Genomic DNA, 14,406 nt, shown 5'->3' with positions numbered 1-14,406 from the left:
ATGCAGGCATTTCTTCACATCAGTACAAAATTGCAGTTTGCTCGCTTTGACGCCTGTTTTTATGCCGGTTCACACCAGATTCCGCGCTGCATTTTTTTTTTAATTGTCACTTAGTTGTTTAACTTCGAAAGAAGAGAGCAAAACAGAAAAACAAAACAACTGCTGCGGCCCGTGGCGCCGAGAGACGTGAGGCGGTGCGAGCATGACGTAACGCCCCACGTGCCCGCAGCTCCCACTCAGGTCGCAGGCGGCTGCTGCCATCTTCCTGCTCTCGATAACATGCCGGCCGCCAACGAGAAGGAGACGGAGCTGTCAGAGCGGATAGAGACCTTCATCACAGGCCTGAAGCGGGGAGGCGGGCGGCAGAGCTCGGAGGAGACGGCGCGGGAAACGGTGTCACTACTGCGCAGAATCATCGCCCAGGCCAGATGGGGAAATGCCGGTGAGCAAGACGCACGTGACCAAGGGCGCGCAGCCCGTGCACATTAGTGTGTATACACCGCACAGTACCACCGCTCCAGCATACATACACCGCACAGTACCACCGCTCCAGCATACATACACCGCACAGTACCACCGCTCCAGCATACATACACCGCACAGTACCACCGCTCCAGCATACATACACCGCACAGTACCACCGCTCCAGCATACATACACCGCACAGTACCACCGCTCCAGCATACATACACCGCACAGTACCACCGCTCCAGCATACATACACCGTACAGTACCACCGCTCCAGCATACATACACCGCACAGTACCACCGCTCCAGCATACATACACCGCACAGTACCACCGCTCCAGCATACATACACCGCACAGTACCACCGCTCCAGCATACATACACCGCACAGTACCACCGCTCCAGCATACATACACCGCACAGTACCACCGCTCCAGCATACATACACCGCACGGTACCACCGCTCCAGCATACATACACCGCACAGTACCACCGCTCCAGCATACATACACCGCACAGTACCACCGCTCCAGCATACATACACCGCACAGTACCATCGCTCCAGCATACATACACCGCACAGTACCACCGCTCCAGCATACATACACCGCACAGTACCACCGCTCCAGCATACATACACCGTACAGTACCACCGCTCCAGTATACATACACCGCACAGTACCACCGCTCCAGCATACATACACCGCACAGTACCACCGCTCCAGCATACATACACCGTACAGTACCACCGCTCCAGCATACATACACCGCACAGTACCACCGCTCCAGCATACATACACCGCACAGTACCACCGCTCCAGCATACATACACCGCACAGTACCACCGCTCCAGCATACATACACCGCACAGTACCACCGCTCCAGCATACATACACCGCACAGTACCACCGCTCCAGCATACATACACCGTACAGTACCACCGCTCCTGTATATATACACCGCACAGTACCACCGCTCCTGTATATATACACCGCACAGTACCACCGCTCCAGCATACATACACCGCACAGTACCACCGCTCCAGCATACATACACCGCACAGTACCACCGCTCCAGCATACATACACCGCACAGTACCACCGCTCCTATATATATACCGCACAGTACCACCGCTCCAGCATACATACACCGCACAGTACCACCGCTCCTGTATATATACACCGCACAGTACCACTGCTCCTGTGTATATACACCGCACAGTACCACCGCTCCAGCATACATACACCGCACAGTACCACCGTTCCTGTATATATGCACCGCTCTTGTATATATACACCGCACAGTACCACCGCTCCTGTATATATACACCGCACGGTACCACTGCTCCTGTATATATGCACTGCACGGTACCACCGCTCCTGTATATATGCACCGCACGGTACCACCGCTCCTGTATATATACACCGCACGGTACCACCGCTCCTGTATATATACACCGCACGGTACCACCGCTCCTGTATATATACACCGCACGGTACCACCGCTCCTGTATATATACACTGCACGGTACCACCGCTCCTGTATATATACACCGCACGGTACCACCGCTCCTGTATATATGCACCGCTCCTGTATACAGTGCCTACAAGTAGTGTTCAACCCCCTGCAGATTTAGCAGGTTTACACATTCGGAATTAACTTGGCATTGTGACATTTGGACTGTAGATCAGCCTGGAAGTGTGAAATGCACTGCAGCAAAAAAGAATGTTATTTATTTTATTTATTTATTTTTTTTAAATTGTGAAAAGTTTATTCAGAGGGTCATTTATTATTCAACCCCTCAAACCACAAGAATTCTGTTTGGTTCCCCTAAAGTATTAAGAAGTATTTCAGGCACAAAGAACAATGAGCTTCACATGTTTGGATTAATTATCTCTTTTTCCAGCCTTTTCTGACTAATTAAGACCCTCCCCAAACTTGTGAACAGCACTCATACTTGGTCAACATGGGAAAGACAAAGGAGCATTCCAAGGCCATCAGAGACAAGATCGTGGAGGGTCACAAGGCTGGCAAGGGGTACAAAACCCTTTCCAAGGAGTTGGGCCTACCTGTCTCCACTGTTGGGAGCATCATCTGGAAGTGGAAGGCTTATGGAACTACTGTTAGCCTTCCACGGCCTGGACAGCCTTTGAAAGTTTCCACCCGTGCCGAGGCCAGGCTTGTCCGAAGAGTCAAGGCTAAGCCAAGGACAACAAGGAAGGAGCTCCGGGACGATCTCATGGCAGTGGGGACATTGGTTTCAGTCAATACCATAAGTAACGTACTCCACCGCAATGGTCTCCGTTCCAGACGAGCCCGTAAGGTACTTTTACTTTCAAAGCGTCATGTCAAGGCTCGTCTACAGTTTGCTCATGATCACTTGGAGGACTCTGAGACAGACTGGTTCTAGGTTCTCTGGTCTGATGAGACCAAGATCGAGATCTTTGGTGCCAACCACACACGTGACGTTTAGAGACTGGATGGCACTGCATACGACCCCAAGAATACCATCCCTACAGTCAAGCATGGTGGTGGCAGCATCATGCTGTGGGGCTGTTTCTCAGCCAAGGGGCCTGGCCATCTTGTCCGCATCCATGGGAAGATGGATAGCACGGCCTACCTGGAGATTTTGGCCAAGAACCTCCGCACCTCCATCATGGATCTTAAGATGGGTCGTCATTTCATCTTCCAACAAGACGACCCAAAGCACACAGCCAAGAAAACCAAGGCCTGGTTCCAGAGGGAAAAAATCAAGGTGTTGCAGTGGCCTAGTCAGTCTCCTGACCTTAACCCAATTGAAAACTTGTGGAAGGAGCTCAAGATTAAAGTCCACATGAGACACCCAAAGAACCTAGATAACTTGGAGAAGATCTGCATGGAGGAGTGGGCCAAGATAACTCCAGAGACCTGTGCCGGCCTGATCAGGTCTTATAAAAGACGATTATTAGCTGTAATTGCAAACAAGGGTTATTCCACAAAATATTAAACCTAGGGGTTGAATAATAATTGACCCACACTTTTATGTTGAAAATTTCTTAAAATTTAACTGAGCAACATAACTTGTTGGTTTGTAAGATTTATGCATCTGTTAATAAATCCTGCTTTTGTTTGAAGTTTGCAGACTCTAACTTATTTGCATCTTATCAAACCTGCTAAATCTGCAGGGGGTTGAATACTACTTGTAGACACTGTATATACACCGCACAGTGCCGCCGCACCTGTATATATACACCGCACAGTGCCGCCGCACCTGTATATATACACCGCACAGTGCCGCCGCACCTGTATATATACACCGCACAGTGCCGCCGCACCTGTATATATACACCGCACAGTGCCGCCGCACCTGTATATATACACCGCACAGTGCCGCCGCACCTGTATATATACACCGCACAGTGCCGCCGCACCTGTATATATACACCGCACGGTGCCGCCGCACCTGTATATATGCACCGCACAGTACCGCCGCTCCTGTATATATGCACCGCACAGTACCGCCGCTCCTGTATATATACACTGCACAGTACCGCTGCTTCTTTATATATACACCGCACAGTACCGCCGCACCTGTCCTGTATATATACACTGCACAGTACCACTCCTGTCCTGTATATATACACTGCACAGTACCCCTCCTCCTGTCCTGTATATATACACTGCACAGTACCCCTCCTCCTGTCCTGTATATATACACTGCACAGTACCACTCCTCCTTTCCTGTATATATACACTGCACAGTACCACTCCTCCTTTCCTGTATATATACACTGCACAGTACCACTCCTCCTATCCTGTATATATACACTGCACAGCACCACGCCTGTCCTGTATATATACACTGCATAGTACCAATCCTCCTGTCCTGTATATATACACTGCACAGTACCACTCCTCCTGTCCTGTATATACACACTGCACAGTACCACTTCTCCTGTCCTTTATATATACACTGCACAGTACCACTCCTCCTGTCCTGTATATATACACTGCACAGTACCACTTCTCCTGTCCTTTATATATACACTGTACAGTACCATTCTCCTGTCCTGTATATATACACTGTACAGTACCACTCCTCCTGTCCTGTATACACTGCACAGTACCACTCCTGTCCTGTATATATACACTGCACTGTACTACTCCTCCTGTCCTGTATATATACACTGCACTGTACCACTCCTCCTGTCCTGTATATATACACTGCACTGTACCACTCCTCCTATCCTGTATATATACACTGCACTGTACCACTCCTCCTATCCTGTATATATACACTGCACAGTTCCACTCCTCCTGTCCTGTATATATACACTGTAGAGTACCACTCCTCCTGTCCTGTATATATACACTGTAGAGTACCACTCCACCTGTCCTGTATATATACACTGTAGAGTACCACTCCACCTGTCCTGTATATATACACTGCACAGTACCACTCCTCCTGTCCTGTATATATACACTGCACAGTACCACTCCTCCTGTCCTGTATATATACACTGCACAGTACCACTCCTCCTGTCCTGTATATATACACTGCACAGTATAACTTCTCCTGTCCTTTATATATACACTGCACAGTACCACTTCTCCGGTCTTTTATATATACACTGCATAGTACCACCGCTCCTGTATATATACACTGCACAGTATCACCGCTTCTGTACGTATACCCTGCACAGTACCACCACTCCTGTATATATACACTGCACTGTACCACTCCTCCTGTCCTGTATATATACACTGCACTGTACCACTCCTCCTATCCTGTATATATACACTGCACTGTACCACTCCTCCTATCCTGTATATATACACTGCACAGTGCCACTCCTCCTGTTCTGTATATATACACTGCACAGTACCCCTCCTCCTGTCCTGTATATATACACTGCACAGTACCCCTCCTCCTGTCCTGTATATATATACACTGCACAGTACCCCTCCTCCTGTCCTGTATATATATATATATACACTGTACAGTACCCCTCCTCCTGTCCTGTATATATACACTGTACAGTACCACTCCTCCTGTCCTGTATATATACACTGCACAGTACCACTCCTGTCCTGTATATATACACTGCACTGTACTACTCCTCCTGTCCTGTATATATACACTGCACAGTACCACTCCTCCTATCCTGTATATATACACTGCACAGTGCCACTCCTCCTGTCCTGTATATATACACTGCACAGTGCCACTCCTCCTGTCCTGTATATATACACTGCACAGTACCACTCCTCCTGTCCTGTATATATACACTGCACAGTACCCCTCCTCCTGTCCTGTATATATATACACTGCACAGTACCCCTCCTCCTGTCCTGTATATATATACACTGTACAGTACCCCTCCTCCTGTCCTGTATATATACACTGTACAGTACCACTCCTCCTGTCCTGTATATATACACTGCACAGTACCACTCCTGTCCTGTATATATACACTGCACTGTACTACTCCTCCTGTCCTGTATATATACACTGCACAGTACCACTCCTCCTATCCTGTATATATACACTGCACAGTGCCACTCCTCCTGTCCTGTATATATACACTGCACAGTGCCACTCCTCCTGTCCTGTATATATACACTGCACAGTACCACTCCTCCTGTCCTGTATATATACACTGCACAGTTCCACTCCTCCTGTCCTGTATATATACACTGTAGAGTACCACTCCTCCTGTCCTGTATATATACACTGTAGAGTACCACTCCTCCTGTCCTGTATATATACACTGCACAGTACCACTCCTCCTGTCCTGTATATACACACTGCACAGTATAACTTCTCCTGTCCTTTATATATACACTGCACAGTATAACTTCTCCTGTCCTTTATATATACACTGCACAGTACCACTTCTCCGGTCCTTTATATATACACTGCACAGTACCACCGCTCTTGTATATATACACTGCACAGTATCACCGCTTCTGTACGTATACCCTGCACAGCAGGGCTGTGGAGTCGGTAAGCCAAACCTGCGACTCCGACTCCTCAATTTCCCTTTCTCCGACTCCGACTCCACGACTCCGACTCCCACACATATTGCTTATATTTAAGTGAAAAATTTATTGTAGTACAATGTGAACCTCAGACATTTAATCATTTCTATGATACAATAATCATGACATTTAGATAGAACAGAATATATATTGGTGTACTACCCGATTTTCATTCTTTTTGGTACAGATACGATATGGATAGACAGATATGGATAAATGGATAGAGCAGATTTCTAATCTGCTTTTGCTATTGAAAACATTATCTATGAGCTCAAAAACCTTTCAGGTGATGCAGTTTTTTAAAAAGATGATCAGCTTTTGCAGCTGAAAAACGTATCCTCAAAAAACACAGGAAAAACGCTGTGTGTGAATGTAGCCTTAGATCAGGAATAGAACAGCCATTTATAGGACATTTCATAACTTTCCCAAACTCCTATGAAAAAATATTCAGCACATCCTGCATTGAATTACTGTACCCAATTTATTATATATTTTAGGAGTCGGTCCATTTTATACCGACTCCGACTCCACCAAAATGAGCTCCGACTCCGACTCCACGACTCCGACTCCACAGCCCTGCTGCACAGTACCACCGCTCCTGTATAAACTGCACAGTACCACCTCTCCTGTATGTATACACTGCACAGTATCACCGCTCCTGTGTATGTACACTGCACAGTTTCACCGCACCTGTATAAAGTGGGTACGGAAAGTATTCACATCCCTTTTAATTTTTCACTTCTCATTGCAGCCATTTGGTAAATTCAAAAAAGTTCATTTTTTTCTCATTAATGCACACTCTTCACCCCATCTTGACTGAGAAAATAAACAGAAATGTAGAAAATTTTGCAAATTTATTAAAAAAGAAAAACTGAAATATCACATGGTCATAAGTATTCAGACCCTTTGCTCAGACACTCATATTTAAGTCACATGCTGTCCATTTCCTTGTGATCCTCCTTGAGATGGTTCTACTCCTTCATTGGAGTCCAGTTGTGTTTAATTAAACTGATAGGACTTGATTTGTAAAGGCACACACCTGTCTATATAAGACCTCACAGTGCATGTCAGACCAAATGAGAATCATGAGGTCAAAGGAACTGGCCAAGGAGCTCAGAGACAGAATTGTGGCAAGGTACACATCTGGCCAAGGTTACAAAAGAATTTCTGCAGTACTCAAGGGTCCTAAGAGCATAGTGGCCTCCATAATCCTTAAATGGTAGTTTGGGACCACCTGAAGTCTTCCTAGATCTGGCCATCCAGCCAAACTGAGCAATCATGGGAGAAGAGCTTTGGTGAGAGAAGTAAAGAAGAATCCCAATGTCATGTACCAACTTCTCAACACGTGACTTGGGGTTGCACCTGCAGGGGTTGCGCCTGCAAGGGTTAGTCTACTCTCGCTTAGTCCAGTATTCAACCTCTGTAGTATGCTGCAGTGGGAGCATAAATGACACCCCCAACACAGACCACATACCCCATTTCATACAATCTGCCACCACTCACCGAACACACAGGCAATGAATCACGGAAATACTACTACTACTGTCTGCCAATCACCAGGATCACACTCTCTAAGGCTATGGATTCTTTAGAGCATACATGGTTCAAACTTATTAACGTTTTAAGCTTTAATAGAAAAGGTACAGTGCTTACAATAAAAGGATAGAAAAAATATGGAAATAAAAAGTGACATACAATATGCAAAATGGTTATAAAAAAAAGTGAGAAACTTACAGAAATATCTAAACTTGGCAGTCTGGCATTCTGCTCCCTGAGGGGGGGAATGCATATGGAATAGGTCACAGCAGCTTGGCTGTCCCTCAGTTTGTGAACATCTTTTTATGTGTAAAGGCCCAATTTATAGATTTAACCTGGAGATCAGATTTCTAGACCAGCTTCTTAGGTTAATATTCTAATTCCTGGTTTGTGACTGGACTGTGGTTACTTTGCCAATGAATACATTATTTTTCTCTGAACGCTGTTTGTATAACTTTTCTTTCTCATAGTAAATAGTGTCAGGCTGTAATTTGGCGTCTCCCTATCAAAGACACTAGTAGGTGTGAAATATTTTCAATTCTGTGTGTGTTCTCAGGAAGCCCCCTGGGGTTGAGACCAGGAAAACTGTATTTTTCTCAGGATAACATAGGTCATGACCTTTTGTGTAGAGCTGCAGCCTAGAACGGATGCTAAGTTACTTCTGGTCATACATCCATACAAATACATATTTCACTACACCCAAGATCACTGTGGCTGAGCTCCACATATGCAGTATGGAGATGGGACAAAGTTCCACAAAGTCAACTATCACTGCAGCCCTCCACCAGTCGGGCCTTTACGGCAGAGTGGCCCGACGGAAGCCTCTCCTCAGTGCCAGACGTATGAAAGCCCGTATAGAGTTTGCTAAAAAAAAAAACACATGAAGGACTCCCAGACTATGAGAAATAAGATTCTCTGGTCTGATGAGACAAAGATAGAACTTTTTGGTGATAATTCTAAGCGGTATGTGTGGAGAAAACCAGGCACTGCTCATCACCTGCCCAATACAATCCCAACAGTGAAACGTGGTGGCAGCATCATACTATGGGGGTATTTTCAGCTGCAGGGACAAGACGACTGGTTGCAATTGAAGGAAACATGAATGCGGCCAAGTTCAGAGATATCCTGGATGAAAACCTCTTCCAGGGTGCTCTGGACCTCAGACTTGGCCGAAGGTTCACCTTCCAACAAGACAATGCACACAGCTAAAATAACAAAGGAGTGGCTTCAGAACAACTCTGTGACCATTCTTGTCTGGCCCAGCCAGAGCCCTGACCTAAACCCAATTAAGCGTCTCTGGAGAGACCTGAAAATGGCTGTCCACCAACGTTGACCATCCAACCTGACGGAACTGGAGAGGATCTGAAAGGAAGAATAGAAGAGGATCCCCAAATCCAGGTGTGAAAAACTTGTTGCATCATTCCCAAGAAGACTCCTGGCTGTACTAGCTCAAAAGGTGCTTCTACTCAATAGTGAGCAAAGGGTCTGAATACTTAAGACCATGTGATATTTCAGTTTTCCTTTTTTAATAAATTTGCAAAAATTTACACTGCACATTACCTCCTGTCCTGTACACTTGGTGTTCGGCCACGTTCACACATTTTGTATTTTACATTAGTATCTATAAGCCAAAATCAAGAGTGGAACAATCAGGAAAAGTCTAATATAAAAACATTACCACTTTGTATTTATCAAGCTGATATGTAAGTGCCGTGGGCGCAGGGATATCACAGCCTGGAGGCAACATGCTGTCTTGTTACACTTCTGTACTGGGTTGATATATTTGGGGGGTCCATATGATGGCAATTTCCCATCTTCCAGGTGAATTGATGGACATTATCCGTAGAGAGGGCAGGAGAATGACTGCAGCTCAACCATCTGAGACCACAGTGGGCAACATGGTGCGACGCGTCCTGAAGCTGATACGCGAGGAATACAGTAGGTGAGGGTGGCCGAGCAAATGGTCCCTTCCATGACTTTGTCTGCCTCCTCTCCCTCTGGCCCCGTCCCCCCCCCCCCCCCCCCCATGGATCCTTTGTTCTCTATACCTTTTTTTCACGGGACCTCATTCCCCCCCATGATTCCACTGTCTGTCTCCCGCCTCGGGTCCCCACTGACTTTCTCCCCACTAATCCTCTCCCATGGCTCCCAGGGTTGGTCTCTTCACCCGCCCTGCCTCCCCAGGGTTGGTCTCTTGTAGGTACTTCTCCCATTTGTGGATATAAGAGTACAGAGAGGGGAACGTCTCCTCCAGCATATGATTGTAGCTACTCTACTCCCTCCCCAGGGTTGGTCTCTGCAACCCTTCCCTCACCTCCCTCCCCAGGGTTGATCTTTGCCCTCCTGGTGCCATGTTCTCTGTGCAGGTTACGAGGATGCAGTGAGGAGAATGAGCAGCAGGAGTCTCTGCACAAGCTGGTGATGGCTGAGGGGCCAAATGATGACTTTAACACCCCATTCTCACTGCTGAAGGCCAACGTGATCGAGGTGGTGAACGAGCTGCTGATTGAACTGGGTAATTATGACGCAGTCACCAGATCATGCATTGGGGCACCTGTACACCGCCACCTGCCTGAGGCTGCGGGGTTTGTACCTGTCTGTCAGCTGTGGCCGCCTGCCCCGCGCGCCTGTCTGTCAGCTGTGGCCGCCTGCCCCGCGCGCCTGTCTGTCTGCTGTGGCCGTCTGCCCCGCGCGCCTGTCTGTCTGCTGTGGCCGCCTGCCTCGCGCGCCTGTCTGTCTGCTGTGGCTGCCTGCCCCGCGCGCCTGTCTGTCTGCTGTGGCCGCCTGCCCCGCGCGCCTGTCTGTCTGCTGTGGCCGCCTGCCCCGCGCGCCTGTCTGTCTGCTGTGGCCGCCTGCCCCGCGCGCCTGTCTGTCTGCTGTGGCCGCCTGCCCCGCGCGCCTGTCTGTCTGCTGTGGCCGCCTGCCCCGCGCGCCTGTCTGTCTGCTGTGGCCGCCTGCCCCGCGCGCCTGTCTGTCTGCTGTGGCCGCCTGCCCCGCGCGCCTGTCTGTCTGCTGTGGCCGCCTGCCCCGCGCGCCTGTCTGTCTGCTGTGGCCGCCTGCCCCGCGCGCCTGTCTGCTGTGGCCGCCTGCCCCGCGCGCCTGTCTGTCTGCTGTGGCCGCCTGCCCCGCGCGCCTGTCTGTCTGCTGTGGCCGCCTGCCCCGCGCGCCTGTCTGTCTGCTGTGGCCGCCTGCCCCGCTCGCCTGTCTGTCTGCTGTGGCCGCCTGCCCCGCGCGCCTGTCTGTCTGCTGTGGCCGCCTGCCCCGCGCGCCTGTCTGTCTGCTGTGGCCGCCTGCCCCGCGCGCCTGTCTGTCTGCTGTGGCCGCCTGCCCCGCGCGCCTGTCTGTCTGCTGTGGCCGCCTGCCCCGCGCGCCTGTCTGTCTGCTGTGGCCGCCTGCCCCGCGCGCCTGTCTGTCTGCTGTGGCCGCCTGCCCCGCGCGCCTGTCTGTCTGCTGTGGCCGCCTGCCCCGCGCGCCTGTCTGTCTGCTGTGGCCGCCTGCCCCGCGCGCCTGTCTGTCTGCTGCGGCCGCCTGCCCCGCGCGCCTGTCTCTGTCTGCTGTGGCAGCCTGCCCCGCGCGCCTGTCTCTGTCTGCTGTGGCCGCCTGCCCCGCGCGCCTGTCTGTCTGTCTGCTGTGGCCGCCTGCCCCGCGCGCCTGTCTGTCTGTCTGCTGTGGCCGCCTGCCCCGCGCGCCTGTCTGTCTGCTGTGGCCGCCTGCCCCGCGCGCCTGTCAGCTAGGTCCGCCTGCCCCATGCGCCTGGCAGTCAGCTGTGGCCACGGCTCATCTCCTCTACTCACTACATTATTTCTGCAACAGAAGGGACAACGGACAACATCGCAGCTCAGGCCAAAGAACACATTCACTCCAACGAGGTGATCATGACCCTCGGGTGCTCACGAACCGTACAACTCTTCCTGGAAGAAGCTGCGCAGAAGCGCAAGTTTCATGTCATTGTGGCTGAGTGTGCCCCCTTCTGTCAGGTATGTGTCACTTAATGGTAGCAGTCTGCACCTTTTTTTGGGCGACTTATCTTGGTGGCAGAAGTGGCCATCTTTTGTCAGATAAGTGCACCCCCTTCTAGCGAGTACGTGATGTGTCTTGGCCGAGGGCGCCCATTTCTGGCGAGTGTACTTCATAGCGCTACCAGGAGTCCCTTCACTTCGGCTAAATTCTCCTTCCAGGGCCATGACATGGCGATCAGTTTATCCAAGGCAGGAATAGAGACCACAGTCATCACGGACGCCGCTATTTTTGCTGTCATGTCACGTGTAAATAAGGTGAGTGATGGAGTTAGCAGGGGCCGCCGTCTTGTCTCTCACCACAGTCCTTCATGTGTGTTCCTCATTTCTAGGTCATCATAGGGACTAAGACCATCCTGGCAAATGGTTCCCTGCGGGCCGTGTCTGGAACACACACCCTCGCCCTGGCGGCAAAGCATCACTCCACCCCCCTCATAGTGTGCGCCCCCATGTTCAAGCTGTCGCCTCAGGTACCCCCTTATTCCTGTAGTGCAGAATGGGACGGTGCAATGTCATTAAGGGGCGCTCGCTGGGAGCAGGGATAGTTTGCTGGGAGGAGGTGGTGCGTGGAGGTCTCCCGCTAGGAGGAAGGGGTAGTGTCGGGGGGGGGGGGGCGTAGTGTCAAGAGGGGGCGTAGTGTCGGGGGGGCCCCCTCTCTGGGAGGAGGGGGCGTAGTGTCCGGGTGGCCCTCTCTGGGGGGAAGGGGGCGTAGTGTCGGGAGGGGGGGGGCAGTGTCGGGGGGGACCCTCTGGAAGGAGGAGCGCAGTGTGGGGGGGACCCTCTCTCTGGAAGGAGGGGGCGTAGTGTCGGGGGGGACTCACTGGCAGGAGGGGGCTCGGAGGAGGCAGTGTCGTGGGGGGGACTTTTGCTGGGAGGAGGGGGCGCAGCGTGGGGAGTGGGCTGGAGTGCAGTGTTGGGGGGCTCTCTCACTAGGAGTGGCTGTGTGCAGTGTCAGAGGGGGTGCAGCCTTTGATTTTTGTTATCTTCACAGTTTCCTAACGAAGAAGATTCCTTCCACAAATTTGTGTCTCCACAAGAAGTCCTTCCCTTCTCAGAGGGTGAGTGTTGGGTGACTATGCCAGGGTGGGTGGTGCGGGAAAGACCCATATTTATGCTCAGTTTCCTGCAGGGGAGATCCTGGCGGAGGTCAGCGCTCACTGCCCCATCTTCGATCATGTTCCGGCAGAGCTCATCACCCTCTTCATATCCAATATTGGGGGGAACGCCCCCTCCTATATCTACCGGCTGATGAGCGAGCTTTACCACCCTGCCGACCACGAGCTGTGATGTAATAAACACATGCCAGGCTGCCGCTGTTTGTGCCTTTATTTTGTCAGCTGCCACCTCAGGAGCCGCTGCCTCAGACGACGCAGGTTTGGGGATGGAGAAACCTGGGGGAATATAGACATGAATACAGGAAGGTGGAGGGAGCGGTAGTTGCCTCAGCAGGACATGGTGGGGACTCACCTCTGGCTCAGGGGCCACATGCTGCAGGTCTGCCAGGGGCAGGATTGATGGTCGTCCGTGCGCACACTGGAACGGAAGAGCGCACTGGGCCAGAGAGCGCATTAACTGGCAGCACTCGACCACTGTCAGGGGATGGTTAAACTTGACTGCCCCTGTGATCAGAGTGCATGGAAATACAGCTGTGAGAGCAGGACCTGCTGCCAGAAATAAGCGCACCTTGCTGCTGCTTGGGTAGGGGCTAGAGACTGATGACATCATGGAAAGAGCTACGATCCTGCACTCTGCCGAGACAGTAGCTGGACATAAAAGGCAGATTAATGAGATGCCCAACTTACCATGACAGGCCTGCGACGCCAGCACCCGAAGCACCGTTCCCGGCACTGCCACGTTTCCTGCACCGGTCACCTGCAATAACTAAGGAGAAAGGCCACAATCAGAACAGTGCCCCACTCCCCCATTTTTGACTAACAACTGGGTACTGGTATTTTCAGACTGGGAAGGGGGCTTGGATATTCCCTCCCTGTCTATCTATTAGCTGCGCCAATACTGGCGCTTTATCCGGTTCTTCCAAGTTGTCCTGGTGCGGTGGCAAGTAGGGTAATGGGTTGATGTCAGCTGTTTTATGGCCCCAGACATCAAGCCGAGGGCTTAGTAATGGAGAGGCATCTATAAGACACCCCCATTACTAACCCCATAGTTACATTATAAGAAACACACAACCAGAATAAAGTCCTTTTTTAAATATAACTCCCCACCCCAGTTTACCTATTTAGTCATAAAAAAGCAAAGTTACTCAACTTTCTGATAATAATCCGTCGATGCCCATGTCCCACTCTAAAAGTCAAACAATAATAAAACACTGCATTCCTGACCTATCTGATGATAACCCATTAAGGTT

General features: G+C 50.5%; 2 protein-coding genes across 3 annotated transcripts in view; one reads left to right on the top strand and one right to left on the bottom strand.

The window, feature by feature from the left end:
• The first annotated feature begins 218 nt into the window (after positions 1-218).
• EIF2B2 (eukaryotic translation initiation factor 2B subunit beta) lies at positions 219-13,353 on the top strand. The gene is made up of 8 exons (XM_073587684.1): positions 219-442; positions 9,847-9,967; positions 10,392-10,540; positions 11,839-12,002; positions 12,204-12,299; positions 12,374-12,511; positions 13,033-13,099; positions 13,171-13,353. The coding sequence occupies exons 1-8, from the start codon at positions 280-282 to the stop codon at positions 13,326-13,328; spliced, it is 1,056 nt and encodes a 351-aa protein (XP_073443785.1). The 5' UTR covers positions 219-279; the 3' UTR covers positions 13,329-13,353.
• The window catches only part of MLH3 (mutL homolog 3), a 16,390-nt gene continuing 15,335 nt past the window's right edge, over positions 13,352-14,406 (bottom strand). The window contains exons 10-12 of one of the 2 annotated variants that reach the window (XM_073587673.1): positions 13,844-13,922; positions 13,509-13,660; positions 13,352-13,432 (exon numbers count right to left, since the gene is read on the bottom strand). In XM_073587673.1, coding sequence (XP_073443774.1) covers positions 13,367-13,432; positions 13,509-13,660; positions 13,844-13,922 — 297 coding nt within the window. In that variant the 3' untranslated portion in view covers positions 13,352-13,366. Of the gene's footprint in view, positions 13,433-13,508; positions 13,923-14,406 lie in introns of both variants that reach the window. The other variant, XM_073587663.1, reaches the window with a different exon arrangement.

This window comes from Dendrobates tinctorius, unplaced genomic scaffold (assembly GCF_039654945.1).
Source record: "Dendrobates tinctorius isolate UK_male_01 unplaced genomic scaffold, ASM3965494v1 ptg000010l, whole genome shotgun sequence".
In the NCBI taxonomy this organism is placed as follows: domain Eukaryota; kingdom Metazoa; phylum Chordata; class Amphibia; order Anura; family Dendrobatidae; genus Dendrobates; species Dendrobates tinctorius.
The sequence above is the reverse complement of the archived record's forward strand: the minus strand, read 5'-3'. Positions and strand labels throughout refer to the sequence as shown.

What these genes read in the sequence shown, in the direction of transcription:
- EIF2B2 (XM_073587684.1), top strand. Translation starts at nt 280, where the DNA reads ATGCCGGCCGCCAACGAGAAGGAGACGGAGCTGTCAGAGCGGATAGAG. An exon ending in GGCCAGATGGGGAAATGCCG is followed by an intron (nt 443 to 9,846) that starts GTGAGCAAGACG and finishes CCCATCTTCCAG; the next exon opens with GTGAATTGATGGACATTATC. An exon ending in ATACGCGAGGAATACAGTAG is followed by an intron (nt 9,968 to 10,391) that starts GTGAGGGTGGCC and finishes TTCTCTGTGCAG; the next exon opens with GTTACGAGGATGCAGTGAGG.